This window comes from Sminthopsis crassicaudata, chromosome 6, assembly GCF_048593235.1.
Source record: "Sminthopsis crassicaudata isolate SCR6 chromosome 6, ASM4859323v1, whole genome shotgun sequence".
NCBI classification, from domain to species: domain Eukaryota; kingdom Metazoa; phylum Chordata; class Mammalia; order Dasyuromorphia; family Dasyuridae; genus Sminthopsis; species Sminthopsis crassicaudata.
In genome coordinates this window covers 31,575,232-31,600,217 of record NC_133622.1, presented here as the reverse complement: position 1 = coordinate 31,600,217, position 24,986 = coordinate 31,575,232, and the positions used below count along the sequence as shown (strand labels likewise).

At 37.1% G+C, this 24,986-nt stretch overlaps 1 protein-coding gene across 1 annotated transcript in view; it reads right to left on the bottom strand.

Annotated features, from left to right (window-relative positions):
* LIMCH1 (LIM and calponin homology domains 1) overlaps positions 1 to 24,986 on the bottom strand; it is a 335,209-nt gene that overhangs the window by 59,402 nt on the left and 250,821 nt on the right. Inside the window, 9 exon segments of the mRNA XM_074273744.1 lie at positions 4,429 to 4,464; positions 8,146 to 8,400; positions 8,918 to 9,023; positions 9,137 to 9,243; positions 10,574 to 10,900; positions 11,523 to 11,777; positions 13,969 to 14,200; positions 14,203 to 14,261; positions 24,214 to 24,483. Of these exon segments, the coding sequence (XP_074129845.1) occupies positions 4,429 to 4,464; positions 8,146 to 8,400; positions 8,918 to 9,023; positions 9,137 to 9,243; positions 10,574 to 10,900; positions 11,523 to 11,777; positions 13,969 to 14,200; positions 14,203 to 14,261; positions 24,214 to 24,483 (1,647 nt within the window).

Below are 24,986 nucleotides of genomic sequence, written 5' to 3'. Positions count from 1 at the left end.
AATAATATCCACTTTCTATTTCTGAAGTTTCCCCCAAGGATGTTATTTTTTTCCCCTTCAAGTTGTCTCTGAACTAACTCTTTGAAGAAAATAAGGATGCAGAAATAATTAAAAATAAAATTCGAACACGCTGTGACCACACTCTATACTTTGCCCAAGATGTTCGAACCTTGTGCAAGAGCACAGTTGTTTACACTGTCCTTGGTTACAGTGGACAGAGAAACAACAGGATGAAAACAGCAGCCAAAGATGAAGGCAGGCCTTCCAACTTTTGAAGGATGGTTGAGGCACAGTACCAGGAAAAACAAAGATATTTTATGCAAATGACAAGCATGAAGCAGAAGTTAACTACCTGTCTAGACCAGCATTTAACCTCAGGTGCTGACTTTTAAAAATAGACATGCATTTTTATCTGAGGAAATTTCATAGCCAAGGACAGACAGCATTAGTGATATGCCCCAAGATTGCTATTTATAATCAAATAATCAGCAGCAGAGACATGGATGAAGGCAAAGGTCCAGGAGAGGGTACCACCCTGGAAACTAGAGATTTCCTTCTTGCATCAAATGGATGGAAGCCCAACTTTATTTCCTTTGATTCAACCTACATCAGTATCGGGGGGTTACATTTCTCTTCTTGCTACAATGTCCCAGCACTTAGCACAACGTCAGGAACATGGTAGGTGCTTAATAAAGGCTTATTAATTGCTTAATTCTTCCCCAATCATCAGGAAAAATTATGCCTGACAACAGAGAACAAACAGCAGATCTGGTAATGAGTTTGCCTGCCAAAGGGAAAGAAAAGTAGCTCATTTTGTCATTTCCCCAAACATGGTAGATATTTCAATTTTAATGTCTTATTATCACAGGTTGGACTTAGCAGTAGTCACAAAAATAAACAGGCATATCACAAAAGAGAAGTTATAATTTCTATGGAGTGACTGATCTCTAATCTATTTTTAATTATTAGTAAAAGTTTTGGGAGGTAGCTACAAGATTTACTAAAAAAAGGGAGAGAAGACTACAACTTCTCAGCAATCTCAAATTAAATCTGATGATTCAATATCTGCAAGGAAGGATACGATTCCTTTCCTCCTTCCCATCCCCCTTCCCATCCCCATCAGGTCTTACCTCTAATCAGAGATTTTACTGCCACCTTCAATCCAATCAGTTCAACTCTGAGGTCATTTTAAGATATCCTGAAATCCTTACCAAGGCCCCAGAAGGAGTTTACATCTCTGAAATATGACCTTTCTTCTAACTCACTAGTGGAATGGCCGATTTAAAGGAAGAAAAAAGGATCCCTTTTCTAATTTCTAATTTAAAATTTTCCAAAAGTCAGTCTTTCAGATTGAGTCAGATTTTAATACTAGATAGCCAGAGTACCTAAAAAGGATTCCCGAAATCAAACTATATCTATATCTATAAATGTTATTTTAGATTTGGATTGAACATTTAGAATAGGACTTTCAGAATCAGACTGACAACTGAACTAAAAACCAGACAAATGTTAAGTCCTAAAGCTAATGAGTTAAATAAAAAGAGGAACAAGCTTTTTTCCCCCACCCTCCAAAAAAGATAATAGCTTACTAGTTGACCCTAGTAAATGGGGTGAATACTATATCAAGGCAAAGTAATAAAGGGCATTGAGAACTCCTTTTCTGGTTAAACTTAAAAAAAAAAAAAAAAAAAAAAAAAAAAAAAAGGAACCAAAAAGGTTAAGAAATTAGTAATCATAAGCAGAAAAAAAGCTGAGTCACGAATTATAAGAGTTGCTACAGTTCAGAGCCTAGATTCAATCTGTGAAAGGAGAAGTATATTTTTAGAAAAAGGAGATGGTAGAGCCCAGCAGGCTGAAGCACCCTGATATGCTGGAAATAGATTTTGTTCTTCTCAAGTAAAGTTCAATCTATCACTATAAATTGTCATTACAGGTGAACTTTTTCTGTAGAACCCAAGAGTCTCCCCTAGTACTATATTATATAGAAACTCAAGATTCTCTAGGGGAAAAACGAGGTGATTTTAAAAGAGATTCTGGGAACTCTGTGTCTGATTCACAGAGTAAGAAATGAAGAAACCAGGAGATTTTTGTAAGATTTAAACCTTGAATATCTGGGACTGAGATTGTGGGGGTGAAGCCAATGTAAAATGATGGAAAAGGAGAAGCAGAAGGAAGCGTCTATGTGAGATATCTTCAATTTCCTTGTGGCATTCCGATTTTTACCACACGGACCGTCCTTAAAAGTCTTTCTGGGTATTGTTCCTGGGCTAGATTTCAAGACTGTGTCATTTACTGATTCCATTTTAAATCAGTAACATGAAAAAAATTTTTTTTGAGAGAGTCTGAAATCAGATGAGTGTCAAAATGGTATTTCAGGAAGGAAAGTCAGCCCTCTTGTTCAACATTTCTATATACTGTAAGCTGAGGAAGAAGCCAATCATAATCAGTAACTCTTACTTATTTTGTTTGGTCAGCCTAGGTTTTGTAATTTAGAAATCAAAGGGTTTTTTTGTTTGTTTCTTTTTCCATCCTTTTTTTCTTCTTTGACTCATGAACTAACATTTTCTATGGATGAGCTGTTCTATCAAAGTTTCAGCTCCACATTCTGAAGCCTTTCTAATTTGAGAGAGTACTACCTCCTCTTGTTTAAATCTATTAAATGTATTTCAGGAAAACTAGATGTGCTTATTAAATTGTGTTTTGAAAGTATCAAAATGGTTCTGAAAACTCAAACCCAAGCATTGAATTTTGCCTATCAATTTCTTCCTCCACCCGTTTCAGGAAGATTAAAAAAAGGAAAAAGACTTATTTTGACCAAACATCTTAATAATTTCATTTTACTTCAACATAAGGAGCCACCGCTAAATTTTCTAAACTATTTCAGTGAGTATGGCCAGTTGATTCAGTAGCTCTGTTCCTTAATGTGAATTTTCGAAATACTGAAATATGAACCAAGAATGGCAGATTGAAAAGCAATTGGTGCTTGGCTCAGACAAGGCTTACATTCCTTCAAAAAGCACCAACTGCAGTTCTAAACCAGCTGGCATCTTTTACCAGAAAAAAAAATTAACAGAAGTGTCCATTTGGAAAGATTTAATTTTACTTCTACCCTTTTAAAAGTGCTACCTTTTGTATTTTCTGCTCGTATTTAATGGAATTTCCATTCAGCAAACATTTGCTGAGTTCCTACTATGTGCACATATAACCAGAGCTCAGGCTGGGGTTAAGTGATTTGCCCAGGGTCACACAGCTAGGAAGTGTTAAGTGTCGGAGACCAGATTTGAACTCTGGTCCTCCTGAATTCAGGGCTGGTGCTCTATCCACTGCACCACCTAGCTGCCCCTTCAGGCTGGAAGAGAAGAAGACTGGAAGTGTCTGGTTAATTGGATGGTTCAAAAGAGCCCCAAGTCAGCACAATATAAAAAATTTATCAGAGGACCCCTATCACCTAACACTACAAAAATCTAGGTGATTCAGTTCTAGGCAGAAAGATCAAAAGTTTTTTAATCAGAGCTAATCCATTTTTGGAGGTGAAAGGTAATATAATATTATTAAGGGATAAGGAAGACAACTCTCAACCTAGTAACAATTGAGCAAGTATGGCCATATAACGATATAGAAAGATTCAAATCTGGGCATGTTTTCAAATTTGAGACTTTTCCCCTGTTTTTATAATGGCAAATTTAATAATGAACTAAGACATGAGGAAACCTAATATTTAAAAACAAAAAAAGAGAACAGATACTAATTATTTTCAGATTTGGTTGGAATGTGAATTTCTAACCCCTGAAAAGGACTTGTTAACTAGCAATCATATTTCCTGGGAAAGTCTTAATTTACCCTTCCAAGCCTCTCTATCCCCTACTTTAAACCACTGAACTCTAACAAAACCTCAAAGTTTTGGGCCTACAAGCTCAATAGTAACATGTAAATGTTTTGCCCAACATAGTAAGGATTTGGGTTCCGGGTCTATAATTTGTGGTTGAGGATTTATTTTCTTAGCTTAAACTTGTGGCCAAAGGAGTTACTATATTATTGTTATTATAAGATTCAATTTACGCAAGAATGAAATACAAGACTTCTAATATTTTGGTGTGTGTGGGGGTTCAGGACTGCACAATTTAGTGGGCATAAAAAGCACTAACAATAGCACCCGCCACTCTGACGATGAGTGAACATTAAGTTTGAAGCTTCAGCCACGTAGATTAGTATTCATGCGGAAGTTACTTTCTAATTCATTTCTGCTGTAAGCGAACACATGGTCTCCATTGCAACTTCAAGTGCGTTCCTTCCCCGAAGCAGCAGCACGTGGAAGAAAGCCATTCAAGTTTGTTGTTGCATCCCTTGCATTTTAATTAGTGGTAAGTAACAAAACATGCAGTTTAGACTATTTCATTAAAATAATCCTATGAATTTGAGATAACTTACTCTGCGTCATCAGACACAGCAGTTCTGGGACCGTATCTATAAGACCAAATAAAAAATTAGATAGCTGACAGCATGCAAAGTTAACATTGCAATAACATGAGCTCCAAACCTTTTTTTTTTTTGCTGAATGTACTAGAAAAGAAATGTGTCATTATACAAATTTCAATATTCATCAACTATATAAATGGAAGAAAAACTTTTTAGATTTTTTTTAAAGTGCTAAATTCAGGACAAAGCAAGTAAAACCCAAGAAAGGAATCAAGAAAACAACTTGCATATTACCACCAAAGACGGGTTCAGTTGATTTTCAATATTAAAAAAAAAAAAAAAAAGTAAGTCAAGTATAACCTAGAACATACAGAAAAAGCCAACACTAAAAATAATGTGTATTGTCATTAGTCACAATAAGAAAATTGTTAATACTTTTGTGTTTGTAGTAATGGACTATAACTGATTCCCAACATACAAGGGCGATGTCATTGACTCTTTTTCCTTGGGTATTAATACATTTACACAAATTACATCAAAGCTCATTGGCAGTACATGGGAAACAAAGCAGAGCACCAGTCAACGGCCATCTGACAGAAACCCCAATTCCTTTATAAAGTTAGCTGTGGATTTTAACTTCCTACAACCTGAAAAGGAAAGTTTCTTCGGTCATTTTGCATTTTTCTCATAATTTGAATTTATAGAAATATTATGTTTTGTAGTATTTTCCTTAGTAGGAAAATGCAAATTTAAAAACATTAGTTCCATCTTGCTACAACATAGAATACAAGGTTTCTCAGTATAGAAAACCAACAGAATCCATCAGTATCGTTTATTTTTAAAAGGAACTCCCTTTAAATACACATTTCTCAGGGCAGCTGGGTGGCGCAGTGGGTAGAGGACCAGCCCTGAAGCCAGGAGGACCTGAGTTCACATCTGGTCACTTCTTAGCTGGGTGAGCCTGGGTAAGTCATTTAACCCCCAACTGTCTCAGCAAAATCAAGTAAATAAATGAATGAATGAATGCACATCTCTCCTTAGGAAAGGCCCATAAAAATAGTCAACATTTAAGCAAGATACTATCTCTGCCTTATATAGATAGATAGGGAATTCTTTAGGCAATAGAAAATACCCTTTCTTTGGTTTCTAATAAACTAAATTGAGGAAAAAAAACTAAAAACACTGGCTGACCTTTAGTGTTAAAATAATACATAAAAAGAGAGGCAATTTCTATGGATTTCTTTCCCATAATTCCTCAAAGAAGCACACAAAAAAAACACACAATGTTTTAATTGTGGCAACATACCTTCCCCTGCAACGGCTATTATTCATGGTGATGACAAGTACACAAATACAACAAACAGCAAGATTGAATTGAGACAAAGCAAGATGGAGGCTGGCTAAGTTAGTTGTTTTCAAATTGGTAAGCGAGCGTTCATCAGTTTGGAAATAAGACTGCCGTTTCTCTCAGATTCAGACAAATAGAACCCAATTTTCAAAATGATTATCAAATTACAATAGGCTTAACATTCCAATGAGAATCTATGAGCACTTGTGTATTCGGAGGAAAGATAGCCAGTGACTGGTTGGACATTTACTTGATTTATCCACAGGCCTGCTGGAGTTGTAATGGATCTAAGTTGACAATAAATTAAGAAGAGTAGATACAAAACAGTGTTTTCTTGACTATCCATGATGATGATAAAGAGCATAAGAACAAAGAATTCTAAATAACCTATAAGCCTGAAATAATTTACATCCTGGTATATCTTTTTTTGTACTTAAATTTTATCATGAATGTTTGGGGAATTTACCTTATTTCAAATGAATAGAATCACCCTGTAAAGACCTACAAAGGCTTGACAACTGTCTAGATTTGCCATTCTGTCCTCATGACTCCCCTATAACATATAACAAACTAATAATAAAGAATATTTTACGCTTTAGACTAAAATAAGGCATCAACTTAACACAGAGCTGCTCTTGAGGGTGAAGGAAAGTTAATTAGTGCTTTGATTTCAAAGGTCTTTCTTGCTGATCCTACTGGATACATTCAAAAGAAGAGAAAATAGAATAATGCAAATTATCAGCAAAGAACTCAATTTTATATAATTGGGTGATGTCAAAAGGAAACTGAAAAGGAAACATTGATGGGAAATGAAAAGAAAAAACTCTATAATATTTTAATGAAGACTAATATTTAGGAAAGTGAATTTAACATAATCTAGTTAAAATGTGGCATATATTGCATTTCTATAACATTTCAGCACTTTCAAAGTCTTTGAAAATCGTTATTTTTGATACCTATATTTAAGCTCTGAATCAAGAAGTTAAAGCATCCCTGATAAGAAAACTCTCAAGTACAATGTATAATCTTAGAATTATGCTATATAATCACAATTTCAAGCAAAACATGCACTTCTGGGAGAGGATCTTTTTTCATTCCTCTTCCTGTTCCCAAAATCAAATCATCTCTACTTATCGTAAATTTATTAGATTTATATGCTGTTTTTAGAAAATTGGGATTTCCCTTCTAATTCACTCATAGAGCTATGAACTTTCAACTGAAATCTGAAATTCCACATTTCCTCATCAAATTGAACTTTCTCAATATTTCACTTTACATGGACTTGTTTTCAAGTGGATCAAGGATGAATGATCATGCTATGTCTTAGTTACTTTATGTAAAAGAATTGTAAAAAGCCCAGGTCTGTTATCAACTACATGTGTGACCTAGTTTCACAAATTCTCTATGTCTCCTCTGTAAAATAAAGATAGGAATATTTACTTTTCTTGTGAGAAGCTTATAGGGTAAAATGAGATGTGTATTTTGAAAAAGTAAAAAGCCCCAAATGAATTTTATCCTATATTTTATAACACAAGGGAGCGCATGAATCCATTATTATTCAGGAGGAATTGTTGAACTGGGGATGAATTATCTGGCATAGAAACTGGTAACATTTGGAAAGAGTCCTTTCCCTCCAAAAATTCCATCTTCCTGGCCAGTGCTTTCAATTTATCAAACCAATATTGTTCTAACATATGATTAGGCAGAATGAGTGCTTCTTCCCTGTGCTGACCAGGTTAAACAGATGGTTAACTGATTACTTTCACTTAGATTGGCAATCAATATAGAGTCTGGTTGATCACAATTTCAAGCAAAACATGCACCTCTGGGAAAGGATCTTTTTTCATTCATTCTCCTGTACCCAAAATCAAATCATCATGGATTCTCATAGATAGTAAGCACTTAATAATATTGTTTGAAAGAGAATAATCAATACAAATAGGCTGATTTGCCTCTTGGGGCATCCATCTCAGAGCTCACCTCCTTTACCCGCTGGAAGTTGGAAGCTCCTAATGTAAGACAATGTATGATACATTCAAATTCAATTTTTCCAGTTAGTAGTTAGTGATCCCATTCTATTGAAAATTCAAAAAAAAAAAAAGGAAAATAAATAGGAATGAAGTCAGAGAATAAAAATAAGTGAAATTTAAAAAAATAAAAAAATAACTATTAAAAGTTTAGATAGAATGGTATAAGGACCTTAGCTACTTTTTGGACATCTTAACACTAGAAATTATTACTTCAACTCCAGCAGATCCAATCAATTCTGGTCTTTCAATAATGAGCAACAACGGAGCTACTAAGAAATCCAACTCAACAAGCATTTATCAAGCAATCCATCTTGGGAACACAATGGCAATGGCACAGCACAAGCTTCTGACCTCTCCACTTTCTTTGGAAGTCCTTTGGGAGATTCCTCCCCGTCCTGTTGCTTTGCAAATGGCACTGGGAGGAACTGGTTCGACTTGGATACAGCGTGCTTAAGGAACGCTCCCGTTCTTCTAGCCATCATGTCATCTTTCTGAGGGTCAGGCATTTTCCTTTGCCCCCGGGCTCCACTGCCAAGCGGGACGTCATGAGTTATCGTCTTCCCAAGACTCTTTCCTGCCCCATTCATGGGGGCAACAGAGTTTGCTCTAGGAGAACATTGAGTGGGCTAGTCACTCGGGTGGGTTATTGCCAAGGCTATTTTCAGAAGCACTGCTCCCCAGGAGCAAGACCAGAGCTAATGTCCACAGCAGCGTCAGAAGCACGTACGACAGATGACTAAGGAACTACTATTTTAACAGCACAAACTTTCATTACGCTTTTGGCAAGGCACTAGTTAGTGTAACTGGTACTTACATGGCGGCTCATTTCCAATGAAGGTTTTCATAATCCCAGGGATAAAAAGTCTTTTTAAGAATAAAGATTCACCACACACAAAACCAACACATGCAAATATGAGAAACAAACAAAACTGTCCAAATCCTGAAGCCTCTATCCATCCTTATTGTCACAGGAAATCCAGAAGCAGAATTGTGATCCATATGGATAAATTCCTCTAACTCTACTCCGGGTTAAATAATTAATCGTAGCACAAATCTCTCAAGCTGGAAAGAATGGCCATACAGCATGAAACAGCCCAATACGAAATGCAGGCAAGCTGCTCACAGTTGTCGTTGGCTCCCACATCTTCCATTCTTCCGCTCTGTCTCGAAATCTCCTCTGGTAAGAATATCCTCTTTTTGGTCATACAGTGGCAGCTGGTTGCATGTGGCTGAAGCCAGAGAGCACAGCTTTGTTACTGAGGCAACATGCATCCTGGAAGCACCCGCCCCGCTGCTAAGGGTTAATCTTCCTTGAAAGCTGGCTCCACATCTCACATCTCACCTTCTTCGCTGTTTCCCAGACGGTCCTTCTGCTCCTGAACCTCACCCAGGGCTGCAGAGGCAGGGCTCTCTTTGCAATATTCATCTAAGCTGGAATCTGCTGGTTTGCTGGCAGTAAAGTATTGATGGTGCAAAGGAAGAAAGGAGGGGGGGAAATTTGGAAAATGTGGGAGCAGCAGGAAGGCTGAAGGGAGCCGATTAACAAATGGAGAAGGATCATTTTCTCATTTCTAGGTCTGTAAATTACTGCTGATTAGTACCCAGAAATTTGCTAGAAGTGTTTCTAGTAGTGATGACATAAAGAATAAGTTTAGATGTAAGTATATAAAGATTAGCAGGGGGACTTAGATAGGACATACAAATAAAACACAGATGCCATATTAATGCTTAAGTAATAGGAATCTTGGTGTTATAATTATGAGGCTGAATAGGTCTCTGTGATCTCTACACCCTTACCTATCAATGGGGATCCTTAAACTCCAATAAATAAATAAATAAACCCAAGCTATGTGTATGCAACTAGCCTTCAAAGGAAATGAGGGGAAGCATGAAAACCTGCAGAATTTCCACTCTCCTTCTGTCTTTACACTATGAATTCAAGTGCAAAAGAAGCCTTCTTGAAGTCAATGAACATTTTCATTCTGTTCCTATTGCTTGGTGGATTGTTTGGGTTAACTAGAGTTTCCACTAAACCTTCCTTTCTGCAAGAGGGATTATCTCCATAATAGTCCTTTCCTCCAGAAAGAGTCCAGTGAAAGCACAACCGAGATCCTTGCTAGCAGACTTAAGAACCAAAATATGTGATTCCAAGGCCTGTGGCAAACTATATCATCCTATATCAGGTTGCTGTCAAAACCATGGCCATTCATGCAAACATGTAAGCTGCAAGATGCTTCTAAGAAGATTCCCACCTCCAGTGGAGATCTATTTGCTTTCCAATCTAAGACAATAAAATTGAACTTTTTTATTTTTCTTTTTGGATATGAGGTAAGGATTGGAGGCCCAGAATTTGAACTTTGAATCGCTGACAACATCTGCATTTTTCCTCTAAGAGGTTTTACTGATTGAGGAAGACTAGCTACTTTATTTCATCATCAATCCTCCAAAAGGAAAAAAAAAATGAAAAGAGATTATGTAGAAAGTTCAATGAATTAAAACCAAGATCAGGGATCAAAAGAAAAAAAAAATAAAGAACTCTTGCCAAAATTCTTGGCCAAAAGAAATGCTTAGTGTGAAACTGGTAATTTTATTGACTAGGATATCAAGATGTGATATTGAAATCGAAACTTCCACAAATACTTCCATTGGGTGTGATATTGTAACTTTTCTTTTGCAATATTCCATAATCTGCTAATTTTTCAAAATTGGATTCCTCCACTCCCTACAAAGTTAATAGATGAGATTGCCAATCCTATTTCACATGCACAGTCCAGAATACCTGGAATCATTCTGTAGATGAGGGAATCTGTCATCCTCTAAGCTGTGAGGAGCCGCAGGATCAGGGGCCACACGACCAACAGGCATCTTATCATCTCTATGAATCTCTTCCACTTCCTCTTTGGGGTCAACCTTGCCAATACTAAGTTTCCTCCATTTCTGCTGATCTATCTCTGTCACTGGTCCAAAGTGCACAAACTTTTGCTTGGGGCTGGAAGTTTTTTGGTAGGCCCTGGCTTTGCGGCTTGCAAAGTCATCCCGAATTGCAGTTTCTGCTTGGATTTCAGGTGAGGGGGTTGGGTTACAGTTGTGCTCTGGATCTTCATCACTGATTAAAGTTGGAAATAAATTCCAAAGGAAAGTTTAGAATAGGAGCAAAAGCTTAAGGTTAAAAAAATCACTGCCATAAAATATATTTTTTATATTTTAAGGAAAACACTTCTTCCTACTTATTCAAGTGTTTATTGTTTTTCCTATCTTTCCAAACAGCTATGAATAGTTATTCATAGTTATATATCCATATATGTATGTATATGTATTATATACTGATAGTTATAGCTTTATATAAAAACTATATAATTATGGAGTCATCTATATAGTTATGTAGTTATCTATTGTTTTTCAAAGTTGATACTCAATATCAAAAACATACCCCAAACAAATTGAGTAAAAAGAAACAACAGAATGATTAGAACACAAATCCTAATAAGGCAGAAAGAACAAGGACCCCTGATGGAGAACCAAACAAGATTCTGAGCATGTATGTAGCTTTCCTACACTTCAAATTACCAAGAACACATTGTTTCGCCTTAAATTTGCCTTAAACTTGAATTTTTCAGGTTATTAAACATATAATACAAGTTTAAGCCTTTCCCCGTTTTTTTTTTTTTATTCCCTCAAAATTAAATAATTATCACCAAGAGGGAGTTGCAGAGGGAAACGTAACACACCTTGTTTTTCCTGACACTTTTAATCTATCCCATGTCTCCAAGTCTGCTTCTGTTATGCTTGAAATCTTCACAAAACTCATCGCCTCCCTGTGTGAGGAGACGTTACTACTCTGAATCTTCCGCTTAGCCAGGTCATCCTTCTGGATGTCAGGAGCTTTCCTGGGTTCTTCTGTTGCACATGCATCCTCTGGAGGCTGCTGCAGGTTTTCTTTGTGAGCCACAATTTTCTTCACTTCTTCCCTTTGCACTAGATTTCTGCCAAGTTAACACGGCCCCCATGTCCCCGGGAAAATTGTTCGTGAGAAATGGAGCAAGAAATGTCAGTCACAGAAAGTCAGAAAGTAAGCACAGAGTGAAATGAGAGAAAATCACTTCCCTCTTTCTCTAAAATATAGGATCCCCTGAAGCTGAGATTTCTTTCATTTATGCTGCTGCCCTTCTCATGCTTCTCTACAAGGAGATAGGTTCTGACTTAGCTTAGGCAAATAAGCCTGAACTCACTGAAAGACTATTAAGAATGGTAATGAGGTTTGTTTGACATTAATGATGTCCAATTCCCACACTATTCAAGTTACTTTAATGAATTCAGGTTTTCTGATTGAATCCCTTAGAGCTCTGGAATGTCTTTTATAATACCAGTAAAATGTTTGTTACAAGCTCCACATGATCCAAATTCGAGGATTAGTTTGGAGATAACTAGGACATTATTCACATGATAAGCATTTCACCTAAGTCCACCATGGCCAGAAAATACATTTTATCTATCCCTAATAGTAAATGTGTCTAAAAAGATAACGAGAGCACTGTTATCTCCTGTACAAAGTTATATCTTTGGTGGATGTTAACATTTGCCAAGTTGGCCAATGTTAAATTTCCAGGAGAATAAGTAGAATAGAATTTTTTCCATTAGTTGGGCTTACAGAGGTATTAATTTACATGTTAATTAATGTAAGCTGGCTTGAATATAAAATTGATAGCAATTATAAATTTTAAACTGTTATTCCTAAATTAGATGTAATCTAGTTAATACTAATAATAGCTAGAGTCTGCACTTAAGTCACACACACATATAAACACACTTATTCTAGTCCTATGACAAGAAAGTACCAGTAAAATATGCCTGAAAAGTTTTACTATTATGTTTCTTAAGAAAGAAAAGCTTCTACATGTGTGTATATATTCCCACACATACAAACACATACATGTAATGTCTACATATATGTACATCTTCAAGATGATTTGGAACTACTAAATTTATTGTCTGGTCCAAGAAAACAATATCATTTTTATTAATCTTCACTGGGTGAAAGAGGGAAATCATGACACAGAATAACAAACAGCATTTTCTCCATTCCTAAACCTCTCCCCTTTCTTTGTTGTTCTTTAGAAATGCAGATTCATTGTGATAGTTAACAGACAATAAAAGTTATAAATATATGGAATGGAATGGAAACTATGTGGAGAAAGGGGGAAGAAAATAGAAAAATCTTTTCTCCCCTAATTCAATATGCTGACCCTTTTCTCAAGATGACTAGGGACTAACTGATTCCTTGAATGTAAAATGAGTTTCGTATCACTGTCAACAATTCTCAAAGGGTTAGGAAGGCCTCAAGACAGAACACAACAAATAAACCATAAATCCTGCCCGTAATGGGATGGCCAGGTTCACTAAGCATTGAATTAGGTTCTATTGTCTTTATTTGTTTCTTAAAAATTCCAGTTGGTGTATTCAGGTCCAATTAAAAGTTCCAAAGAACAAACTGTCTATCCTTTATTAGATTCTCCTATACCCCAAGACTTCTTTCTCCATCTCAGGAAAACAGCACGGAAGAAAAACTAAAGAAAGGAATTTAATTTATAATGTCAGTTTGTATTTTAAAGAAAATTATTTCACCAGGAAATAGGCAGTCCAGAAAATGCCTATGGCCTGGTAATTTAAAATAAGCTCCACATCTTTCCCCACAAACAGCTGAAAGAAATTAAGAAGAGCAAAGAGGATCCTCCATGAATTGTAACCATGGCCCCTGCACTTCTAGCTAGGCGGGATGATGCCCTGGAAAACAACCATAGCAGCAGAGCTCGTGTTGGGGAAGTGCACCAGAGGAGTACTAGATATGCTTGTGTTTGTGCACCTGCATCCAAGCAGGTTTGCTGATGTCTTTATCTTATAATGATTGGGATTCCTCTTTTGGGAGACAAGTAATGTGGATTTCCAGCCCTGCCCTAGATGGAACCAAGCTCCTCTCATAACACTAAAAGGCAATTGGCAAGGTAGAATTATGCCTTTGAATGAACAGGATATTTTCCTGGCTTCTCTTCCCTAATAGCTTCATGGGTCTAGATTCTCCTAGAGTATTTGAAACAAATGGAAGCCAATCGAGATTAATAATAATAATATCTTTGTACAAATATTTTCACAGAAGAAGGCACATGTAAGAATGCACACCTGGAGGATCCTGGATTTTTCTTCGGTGATGCTCCTTTTAAGGACTGTTTCCCACCATCACATTCTTTTTTTATATAAGGTCCAAACAGCAACTGATTAAATGGGACTGTTGCTTTAGGCTGGTTCATTCTTGCTCTTCGAGCAGCATAGTCATCCTTCTCGAGATCGGGAAGTCTGCATTCAATGCCATTTTCTGGCTCCGATTCATGACCGGGTTGACATTTCAGAAAAGATTCTCCTTTCGAAGGATAATGTCGGGAACAGTTTCTTTCTCTTCACTTATTTGCTTTTGACTAATGGAGCAAAATTAAACGGAATTCCACATGTGCTCAGAAAGGCAACACCTCCCCCTCAAGACTGCTGTTAGTTAAAAACATTCCCAACACTCTCAGTTCAGACAGAACTCTGTGTGTTATTTGAATCAGGGATGGGAGAGCAGAAAGCATGACTTCTGAAGGTGTGTGTGTGTGTGTGTGTGTGTGTGTGTGTGTGTGTGTGTGTGTGTGTGTGTGTGTGTGTGTTTTAAGCCAGTCACTTATTCAGCTCCTCTGCATTTTAACACCTGGCTAATCTTGACTCTGTCCTCTGGGGTGTTCTAAATGGCTCCAAATGTGGGATTGCCTTTCTTCCATTAAACAGAAGCACAGTCCTCTTACTAGTCAAATGACATTCCTAGTTTTTCTCATGTCCCGTGATTTCTATGCTATGAGGAACTCCAATGAGGAAATTCTGCTCATCCATTCTGATGAACAAGTCGTCTGTAATTTATAACTTAAGGAGTTTCCCAAAGGTTCCAAATGGTTGACACAGGATCACACAAATATGTGTCAAAGGCTGGACTTGAGCCTAGATTTTCCTGACTCTTGAGAACTACAGTCTAGTCATGAAGGTTCTCATTTCTGACTTAGCCATTTTTAAATCAAATGAAGCTCCTTTTGGCTCAGGGGCTGATCATCTATTGAATCAATCAATCATGGTAGGATGCTAGGACAAAGAGGCCAGTTTGGTGATAGAGAATAAACAATAAAACAGTATTCTGGTGGCACACTCAAAATGTGGCAAAAGTTGTGTTTAGTGCTTATTGTGTCTTTTGTTTATAGTATATAGTATCTACTCTGTGGCACCTCCACATCCTCCAGCAAGTACCCAGTGCCCCAATCTGCTTTCAACTTTGCATTAGCAAACAGATCCCTGATCAATTGTTATCTGATAATTGTCCTTTGGGGTATAATGCCATGCTTTTCCCTTCAGGATATTTCTCTTTTGAAAGAAAACTAAAAATAATGAACTAAAAAACAGAGCTATAATGATTGATGGTAGAATTCTTTTCTGAGAGAGGGCTCTCTTTGGGACCCTTTTAAATCTGGGTAACTATTCATAAAGCTGACTGATCCAAATTAAAATGAAACGGGTTTTTCTACATTGTGCAATATGCCATTCCACAACACAATAGAAAGAGGAAATTTAAAAAAGCAGAAAGGTGACTAGAAAAGGGGGGGGGAAAGAACCTAAAATACCTGAACTCTTAATCAACCATTCATTGTATTACCAATTTTTGCAACTGCTTTGGGAAACTGGTTTAAAATAACTTCTTTGCCTTCACAGAGCTAATGTTTCTTTCTTTTTTTTTTTTTTTTCCTGAGGCTGGGGTTAAGTGACTTGCCCAGGGTCACACAGCTAGGAAGTATTAAGTATCTGAGACCAGATTTGAACTCGGGTCCTCCTGAATTCAAGGCTGGTCCTCTATCCACTGCACCACCTAGCTGCCCCTAGAGCTAATGTTTCATAGTAAAAAGGGCAAAAAAAGTTATTTTGAATGAAAAAGTACAATGTTGATTTTCTTTTCCACTTGAGTGATTGGCATTGCTGTTGCAAAGAGGTGCAAGAGTTCTGTAAGAAAAAGTAAAAACAACCTGGGATGTCCAGGGACAGAGAATAAATCCGAAAGTCCACAACTTGAAGAGAAAGTTTAGGTTATACTAAGACCAGGATTGTTAAGTAGAACTTGAAGAACAAATGAAAAACAGTCAATTTCCATTTAAAGTATATAGTCTATGAAGTAGAGAAAGGGATACGTTTTTGCTTTTTTGTTTAGTTTTCACTTTAAATAGTTGCACTTTGCAAAAAGTCAAGAGAGATGCTAGGAATAGTGTTGGGCAATGCCTAATTATGTGAGCAGTTATTAAGTAAAAACTGGCGGTCAACAATGGGTAAAAAATTCTTTGACACTGGAGCTTTGCCAGTGACTTAAAAATGAACTTCAAATACATCCGTAATAGTTTAACTTACTTCAACATACGGACACGAAAAAGCTACCATTGCCAATTCATAAGGCCAATTTTCAAAGATAAAATCATGGTATCAAATCAAAGATAGCCTTATGTTGGTAAGAAGATGAATTATCTAAAGCAATATCCCTCTGTTGTCCTGGTATTCATGTCAAATGGTCAGGAAAACTCAGAAATATCCATGATCTCATTTATGTAGAAACTTATACAAGGTCACAACCCTTCATATGTGACTTCACATCCTGTGCAATTATTGCCTATGTCTTTCCATAAATCTTTAGTTGGGTCTTATCCAACTTGAAGATGGTCAAAGTTGAAAGATTCAGATCAGTTAGATAAGCCTCTTCACTGGGAGGAAGAAGGGGGATATATAGAGGGACTGATTAAGATCCAAGGCCTTGACTGTACAGGAATTCAGATTAGAATTATGTATAGATAACTATACACAATTAGTGCAATGAAAGAAGGCTGGAATTTGCTTCTCTTGTATGGGAATATACACCAGCTTTTGTCGAAGACTAAACAATTTCATCCAAGAGTTGTAGAGCATCTGGAACTAGTTGATTACCCAGACCAAGATGGCTCAAGGACATATATATTGTGTGTGTGTGTGTGTGTGTGTATGTGTGTATGAAAATATAAATTAAAATGTGTGTGTATATATACACACAATAATATACATATATACAATACATACATAAATATTATTACACATATATAATATACATACATGTATATTATACACATACACATGTATTATATATATATGTATGTATGTACATGTACATGTGTATCTTAGCTTCATTTCACCAAACCAGGCCAAGATAGGTTCTCAGAACTGTAGTGAGAAGATATTAAATCTCGAACCCTTCTTGTATGAATGAGCGTATCCAAATGGTATGGATTGTAGTCAATAAATTCTCCAATTCGATCCATTTAATGGGAAACTTTAGCTTTGTTCTTTGAAGTTCCTGACCTTGACTGATACACCTGAAGAGTTCAATGGAACTAAGAGAAACTTCACATTTCCCCTGGTCCCTTTCACTTGACAATATATACTGACTTCAACAAACATTTATTAAGCTGCTACTGTGCTACGTGTAAGGTGACAAAAATAAAAGCTGACGTTCTCTCTCTCCAGGGTAGATTAACCAAGAAGCTAAAGTCAAACACTCAGGGGACCTCACGTAAAAAAAGAGGCAGCTCTGAAATCTTCGATATCACACGTGAATGCCTGGGACAGCACAGGGACTGTCACCATCTTCCCACTCCCAAACAAAGGCAATGAAAGCAGGGATCACAGAAAAAGAACAAATTCTATATCTGACTGTTCTCCCTACATCAGTATGATCATAGTCAATGAAAAAGGCATCTGGCAAGGGGAGGACTTAGAGGAATATGTGTCTGGCATTTAGCTACATCTGCTTTTCCTCTACAGAATCCTTAAATGTCTATTGTTCCTTGGAGAGTTTTTTCTGTAATTAATTACTATGTGGTTGAGAAGATTCACAGACTAGCAAAAAATACCGAGTGCTGAAACATATGAAAACAATTAGAAAAGAAGTGCAATCACGTGAAACCTATAATTCAGTTGTTAAAAAAAAAAAAAGTTTACTTCTCCAATGGGAAACACTATGCAACTGAACTCAAATCTCCATGGCATTTTAATTTGGAGGAAGTGAATCCTGGATCTACTTTTATCCTCTTAAAATCTAAGTTCTTGGCTCCATTTGTAATACCCTTTATTTTTAAAAACTAACCAAAGTAAATCAATCAGAACTAAAAAAGGAAATTAGAAAGTAGCTTATCTATTAAGGAAAATAAATACTAACTTCTGCATAGTTATAAAAGTAGACCTTGGTAGGAAAATATTTCTAAAACATATATATAATGACGGAAGAGAATTCCTGACTTTCTAATGTCATGTGAAAATGGGGATGAAGACTACCTTTACTTTCTGCCTTTTCCTCGTGCCCACTGGGTTATTCAAAAAATGAAATAAGATATAGATAATATAGTACTTTGAAAGCTAAAAAACACTTTAAAAATTCAAGGTATCAAAAAGGTAGGGTTCCTCCCTCCCAAGCAACCTGACTCCTATGTAGAGTTTCAGACTTGTACTGACTTAAGTACAAGGGGCAAGAGGAAATTTCTTAAATCCAATGGATAATTTGCTGAACCCAGCACTTTTTTAAGCATTTAATAACACATAAAGAATTGGGGGGATACAAAGGCACAACCAGAACAGTTTTGAGCCTCAAAAATTTGAGCCTCAAAAGCTTAAAATGGGTTGATGGGATACAACCTAAATACAAAATTAAATGTAATATAATTTATAAGGGGAGAAAACACTAACAACTCAACATATCAAGAAAAACTTCCAAGGAGGAGGGCAACAGAAGAAATACTTGACAGGAGCCTTTTCAAAAGATAGGGATTCTCAGAGGCAGAGTTTAGGAAGGAGTGGGCTGACATACATTTTGGGGAATAGTTTGTCAAGCTTATAAAATATTCAAACGGTGGATTTGGCTGATGACTGCACAATTCACTTGCTTCTCAGAGCATCATCTCCCTGATGTCAGGGCCTCCTCTGAGAATGAAGATGAAGGACAAACAACAACAACAGCATAGTGTGCATTCTATGGAAAAGGAAAGTGTGTGTTGTGGAAGAGTTTACTGAAGAGTTTATACTCCTGAAGAGTTTTACACTGAGACAAAACGGAGTCAATCAATGTATTTCAGCAGGAGAGGGATATGGCCAGACTTTACTTTCAGAATCTAAATAATCCACAAAGAGGAAAAATTGCAGAGTGAGATTCAAAACAAGGAGACTCATAAGCTAAATTGTAGGCAAAAAGTTATGGAGGACTAAATTGGGGTGTTTGGTGGTGTAAGTAGAAAGAAGAGATATTTTGAAGGTAGAATCAAGGTAACTCAACCAGCAAGCCCATGCAAAGTGGAATAGATGAGAGAAAAGAATCAATAAAAAATATCCTTGAGAATATCAAACTAGTTTAATGAAAGGAGGATGATGGCACCCTAAGCAGAAATGTTGATGTTTTGATGAGAGGTAGGCTAGAGGAGAAAGGCAATAATGTTTCCATATTGGGCATCCTGAGCTTGAGACCCAGGGAAAGAAAAAGGTTCAAAAGATAGTGAGTTCAAGAAAGAGAGTAAGGCTGAATGTATAAATCTGGGAGCCTCTTAGTTATCTGGTTATGTATGATAATTAAGTCCATGGGAGCTAATGACAGCAAAAAGAGTATGAAAAGACAGAAGAAACTATGGTCCTGAATAGTAGTAGTACTGATGTAGACTGGTTAAAAGACCCAGCAAAGAATACAGAAAATAGAAGTCCAACAATTAGGACTAGAATGAGGATCAGAGCAATATTCTTGAAACCAAGGGGGATGGGGAAGGGAAATTATCCAGAAGGAAGTAGGAGAGAGACAGTTTTCAAGGTCAAAAACTTCTCAGAGTTGAAAAGATAAAAACTGAGAAGGCAACAGGATTTCATAATAAAAAATCATGAATAACCTTGAAGAGAGAAACTTCAGTTAAATTTAAGCTCCATCGCCAGATTGCAAAGGGTTGAGAAATCAGTGGGATATGTGGTTATGTTAGGAAATGGAGACAATGACTGTACCTGTTTTTTCAAGAATTTTTTTTTCTGTGAATAGAAGTTATATAGGACAGTAGTCTGAGGGAATTAACAGGGAAGGGTTTATTTTAAAATCTGGGAGAGCATGTCCACAGATAAAGGGAAAGAACTAAAAGATGAGAAAAGGTGGGGTAAAGTCTTGGAGGGGATTGGGCACAAGTAGAAGGATTGATCTTGTGAAAGAGAAGGACCAGTTCTTCCTAGGAGATCCAATCTTAGGAAAGGAGGAAGCAAAGTCATCGGATGCTAAGAAGAGAGGAGTATAGTTGTAGAAAGGGAAAGGAAGGAATACTGTAAGGACATATGGGTTCACCTCAGGGAGATGGCAGGAATCTCTAGGGAACTCAGTGTGATCACTGACCACAAGACTAGAAATAGAGAAGACAGACCGAGGGGCAGGGGAGGGGAGTGATCGCCCCAAGGTAGGATAGGAGGCCTCTGGGAAAAGTAGAATAAAGGGCCATTCTAGAACAGATCATGGTGCTACTTTCACTCATGAAACAGATTCAAAAATCAAACTTGAAATTCAAAATTCAAAGAGGCCAAATGCGTAACCCAGGGAAATAGTCATAGTAAGAATAAGGGCAAGTGACATTCATAGAGGGCTTTCAGGTTTGCAGTTTCTCCTCACAGTGACCCTATGACGGGAATAATATAAATAACTGATGAAGAAACTGAAATTCTTAAAAGTGAAAAGAGTAACATAGCAAGGATGTGAGGTGAGATGCGACTCCAGCACTCCTTTCCCCAATACAGCATACTGCTTATATGTTCATGTTAAAGTGTTTTAGCTTTTAGATTCCAATAGTCCTTCCTGCTTGTAATACTCATTTTTTTTTGTAATGGCATCCTACATATGCTAAAATAAATTGCTAACTATTAATGAATCACAAAATGGGTGAAAGAAAAATGGAAAGCCATATGAAGTGATACCAAGGGAAGCTGCAATTTCTTGGACAAAAGCTGGCGAGGACCCTGAACTAGCTCAATTTCTTAGTATGAATGGGAAGAGGAGAAACCAGGCAAAATTAAGAGGACTTAGGCATTGATTGGATACATGTGCGTTAAGGGAGAGGAAAAGTTCCAAGATGGGTCCAAGGACACCAATCTGGGTCACTGTGAAGATGATAGAACCCATTTATAAGATAAAGATAATTGGTTCTGTTTGGGTCATATTGAATTTGAGGTGCATGTGGGATATCCAAATGGAAACCAGTTAGCAGGTGATTGACATTTCAGGCCTGAAGTTGGAAAAAAAAGGTTAGGAGGCTGTTATCTAGATTAGGGAGTAACCTACATATAAATGATACTTTAATTCATGGGACCATGGAAATTATAAAGCAGGGATCTTAAATCCTTTGTGTGTATGTATGTGTGACAGATTCTTTTTCCTTCTTAAAATAATGCCTTTAAAAGCTTATAGTAAAATACACAGCACATAAAGAAAATGCATTATGTTGAAATAGTTATCAAAATTTTAAAATGCACAAGTTCATAGACCCAGAGTAAGAATCTCTGGTCTAGAAGAAGAAAAGAAAAAGGCCTAGGATAGAGGGAGGGATGGGAAAGGGGATGCCAAGGAACCAGAGAACGATACTGATTTACAAGGCACAACCAAGGAAAGTAATGTCACAAAAAATAAGGGAACAGAGAATGTCCAGTAAGAAGGGCTAGGCCGATGATGTCAACACTCCCCAGACGGAAGGATGAGAACAAAACCATAAGACAGATTGGTTAAGAGACTGTGAATAACCTTTGAGAGGGTGGTGGTGGGGTCAAAAGCTGCTTTGAAAAGACTGAGGAAGTCAAAGCAACAAATCTATTTTTAGGAGGCTGGCAATGAGAAAAAGGAAGAAAGATAAAGGACAATAGCTTAAGGATGAAGTATAATTGAGCTAAAGATTTTTGTGGAGAGGGTAAACATAGCCATATTTCTAGGGAGAGAAGAAGGCATCAGACAGGAGAGATTGAATATGAGTTAACTGGATGAACTGCCAAGGAATACTGGCAGGGAAGGGATTCATATCTGCACCAGTAGATTGATGCATCTTATCAAGTCAAAACATCTTTACAGAGAATCAAATAAGAATAAAAAGGGGATGACTTAGAGAAAGATTTTAAGTGTAGAGTGAAAAAGAGAGAGAGAGAGAGAGAGAGAGAGAGAGAGAGAGAGAGAGAGAGAGAGAGAGAGAGAGAGAGAGAGAGAGAGAGAGAGAGAGAAATATGAAGGAATAATAGGGCATTTGAGAAGAGAGCCTGAAACAGCTGCTTTCAGGAGTGTGAAAGTCAATCATGGAAGAACAAAATGAACAAAAGAACATTGCCAGATAGGGATGAGTGGACTTTGTGAACAGTTGTCTTCCAAGAGGGCTCAGCTGCACCGGAGAAGGCTCCCAGAAAGCAGATGAGGGAGGTGTCCCCAGTTAACTATCAGCAGGGCACAAGTGACAAAAAGATAGTGGGGCAAGAAGACTGGCTTATGTACATACAATACTCCCGGTGAACTGGTCAACTATAGGTTGGCCCTGTGGGGTAAGACCCTGAAGTCCCTGAAGAGTAAAAAGTGATTCCAGAGCACAGGTGAAGGACTGTCATAATGGGAAGGGGAGGGACTCCAGTACAGGGGGAGGACCAAGAATAGGCTTAGGAGAGGTAATATAAACAAGGTATATATAGGAATATTATAGGAAGCTAGGTGTGGAGGAAATTTTCAGAGCTCAAAGGTCAATGAATTCAACTTAAAATTATATTATCTGTAGAACCGAAAATCTCCTCCATCAGAGTTGATTTAATTTGACAAATATTCATTAAGAATTTATGCTCAGGGCACTGGACCAGCGCTCGAAAATCTAAATCAAACCTGTCCCTCACCTCAAAGAGCTTCCACATTCTAGTGGGGGACAAAACATTCACCTGCATATAATATATTATATGCTATAACATGTTATGACATGCTCTAACGATGTGATGGTGATGTGATATAATATGAATATAGAAAACTGAGGAGCAAAAGGGCTAAGAAATTAGCCAATAACTCTGACCGGTGGTCTGGAAATAAGTGGACAACTGAACTAGGAACTTAGAACAGGGCATATACAGTATGACCATGTAGATGAGTGTGTGTACACATATATGTTTTATCTTTATGATCCGTGTCATAATACATATACATATAATAGATTGCGTTGTGCATGTTACATGTAACATGGGCATGCCCATATTGCACTGTGTACTAATGTAAAGATTATGAACGGTTTTTGGTTATTTTGTATCCGAGCTTAAGTATAAATGATGTATGTATGTTTAAACACAAGTTTTATTTAGTTTTCCTATACATTTGTAATACATATGTTTATCTATTGGCTCCCACAGAGAGGAGGACATCTATTTTTCTTGAAATGACTAAGAATACAGTCAATATATTCTACTCAGGACTGGTGTGAATCAAAGATAATTATACATAGTAAGTGTGCCATTGCATAGAAAAATAGAAAACACTGAGGTCATTGTATGACTCTATGTTGTTTCACGGCTATTAAATAAATCAATTTCTCAACAATAAATCATTGTTTCAGAAAAATAAACTGATTTGCACATTAAAATATTCTTATTTCTCTGATTTTGCTTGTTCAGGATTCTCTGTTATGTAACAGGAGACAGTCATAACTGGATACCAATGACAGACTTTTAGCTTACCACTCAAATCTTTAACCTCACCCCCAACCCCTGGTTAAAACCAAACTGCCGACAATTAGTGTGCTGTGTTCACAGGAGCTGCTGCCATAACAGAATTATTTACTAGCCATTTGAGATGCGGAAGGCAAGGGATTATTAGTAAAGAAGGACTAGCCATCCTTCATAAAATCTTCCCCACCAGCTGGTAACACTGACCATTCCCCTAATGATGTCTGGATACGAGCCATTTAAAATTGGTAGAAAAATGGACAAAATAGCAATAACAGAAGGGTAAATAAAAATGCACTGATGCAAGTTAAGAGAAACCATGGCATGGTAGTTTGGAATGATGAAATTCAATTGCAATAAGTGCATTGAGCAATAGTCACCCTTTATCAAGCCCACTCGAGGGGTCACTCCTTTTCAACTAAAATACTCAACCAGTAAGCAGAGAAACAGCCGACACTTAACAGCCGCTTTCTTTTCCACCACTTCAGCCGGGGGAAGCAGGTTTGGGAGGGGAAAGTCATGAAGAGAGAAATTAAAGAATGGACGCCAACCATCGTCAACACATTTCAAATCACAAGCCATGCATGAGTCTCCAGCAATCACAGAGCTAACCTGGCAAAACGCCGTGAGGCTGGCAAGATCTTGATACCAGCCTGCTCCAGACTTCTGCGTTTTCTCATCTCTTCAAGCTCTTTCTGGGTGGCTTTCTGTGCTACCATTTCTTTTGTACTCTCTGGAAGAGACTGTTCCTTACCATTCTGCTCATTCTGTTCTAACCCTGGATCTGAAGGCTTTCCGTTAGGATCCGATGGGGCAGCCTGCACCTCTTCACCATTAGCCCCCACTTCATTTTGTTCTTCCTCCTTTATGGTTTCTGGGTAGCTATTGAGTTGTACGATACAGTTTACCAAAACTGGAAATGCCATACTGATGGTTGACTTGAGACCAAATATGAGATCTTTCTTAGTTGTTAAAAATTAATCTTAGCTTCTCAAAATGAAAAGTCATAATTCATCAAATATAAAGAAAGGACATACAGTTAACCTAATAATTTAATGGAAAAAATCCAGACAATTATCAAATCGAAGCCTTTCTTAACAGTTAATATAATACGTAATCATTCTAGTAACTTTTAAATACCATTCCAAATGCTTTCCACTACCATACAAAATGTATTACCTTTATTATATAGTAAGATCATTTCCATTTCAAAGTTTACACAATAGTAAACCAAACAATTAGATGGATAACATTCAATAACTACAGTTATCTGAAAGGTTTTGTACAATTTATCCTAAAAAGAGCACTCGAATGAGGGAGTGAGGAGGAGGAAGGGGCCAAGTGATCTGGATCTGAATCACAGTTAGTAAAAAGCAATCACAGCC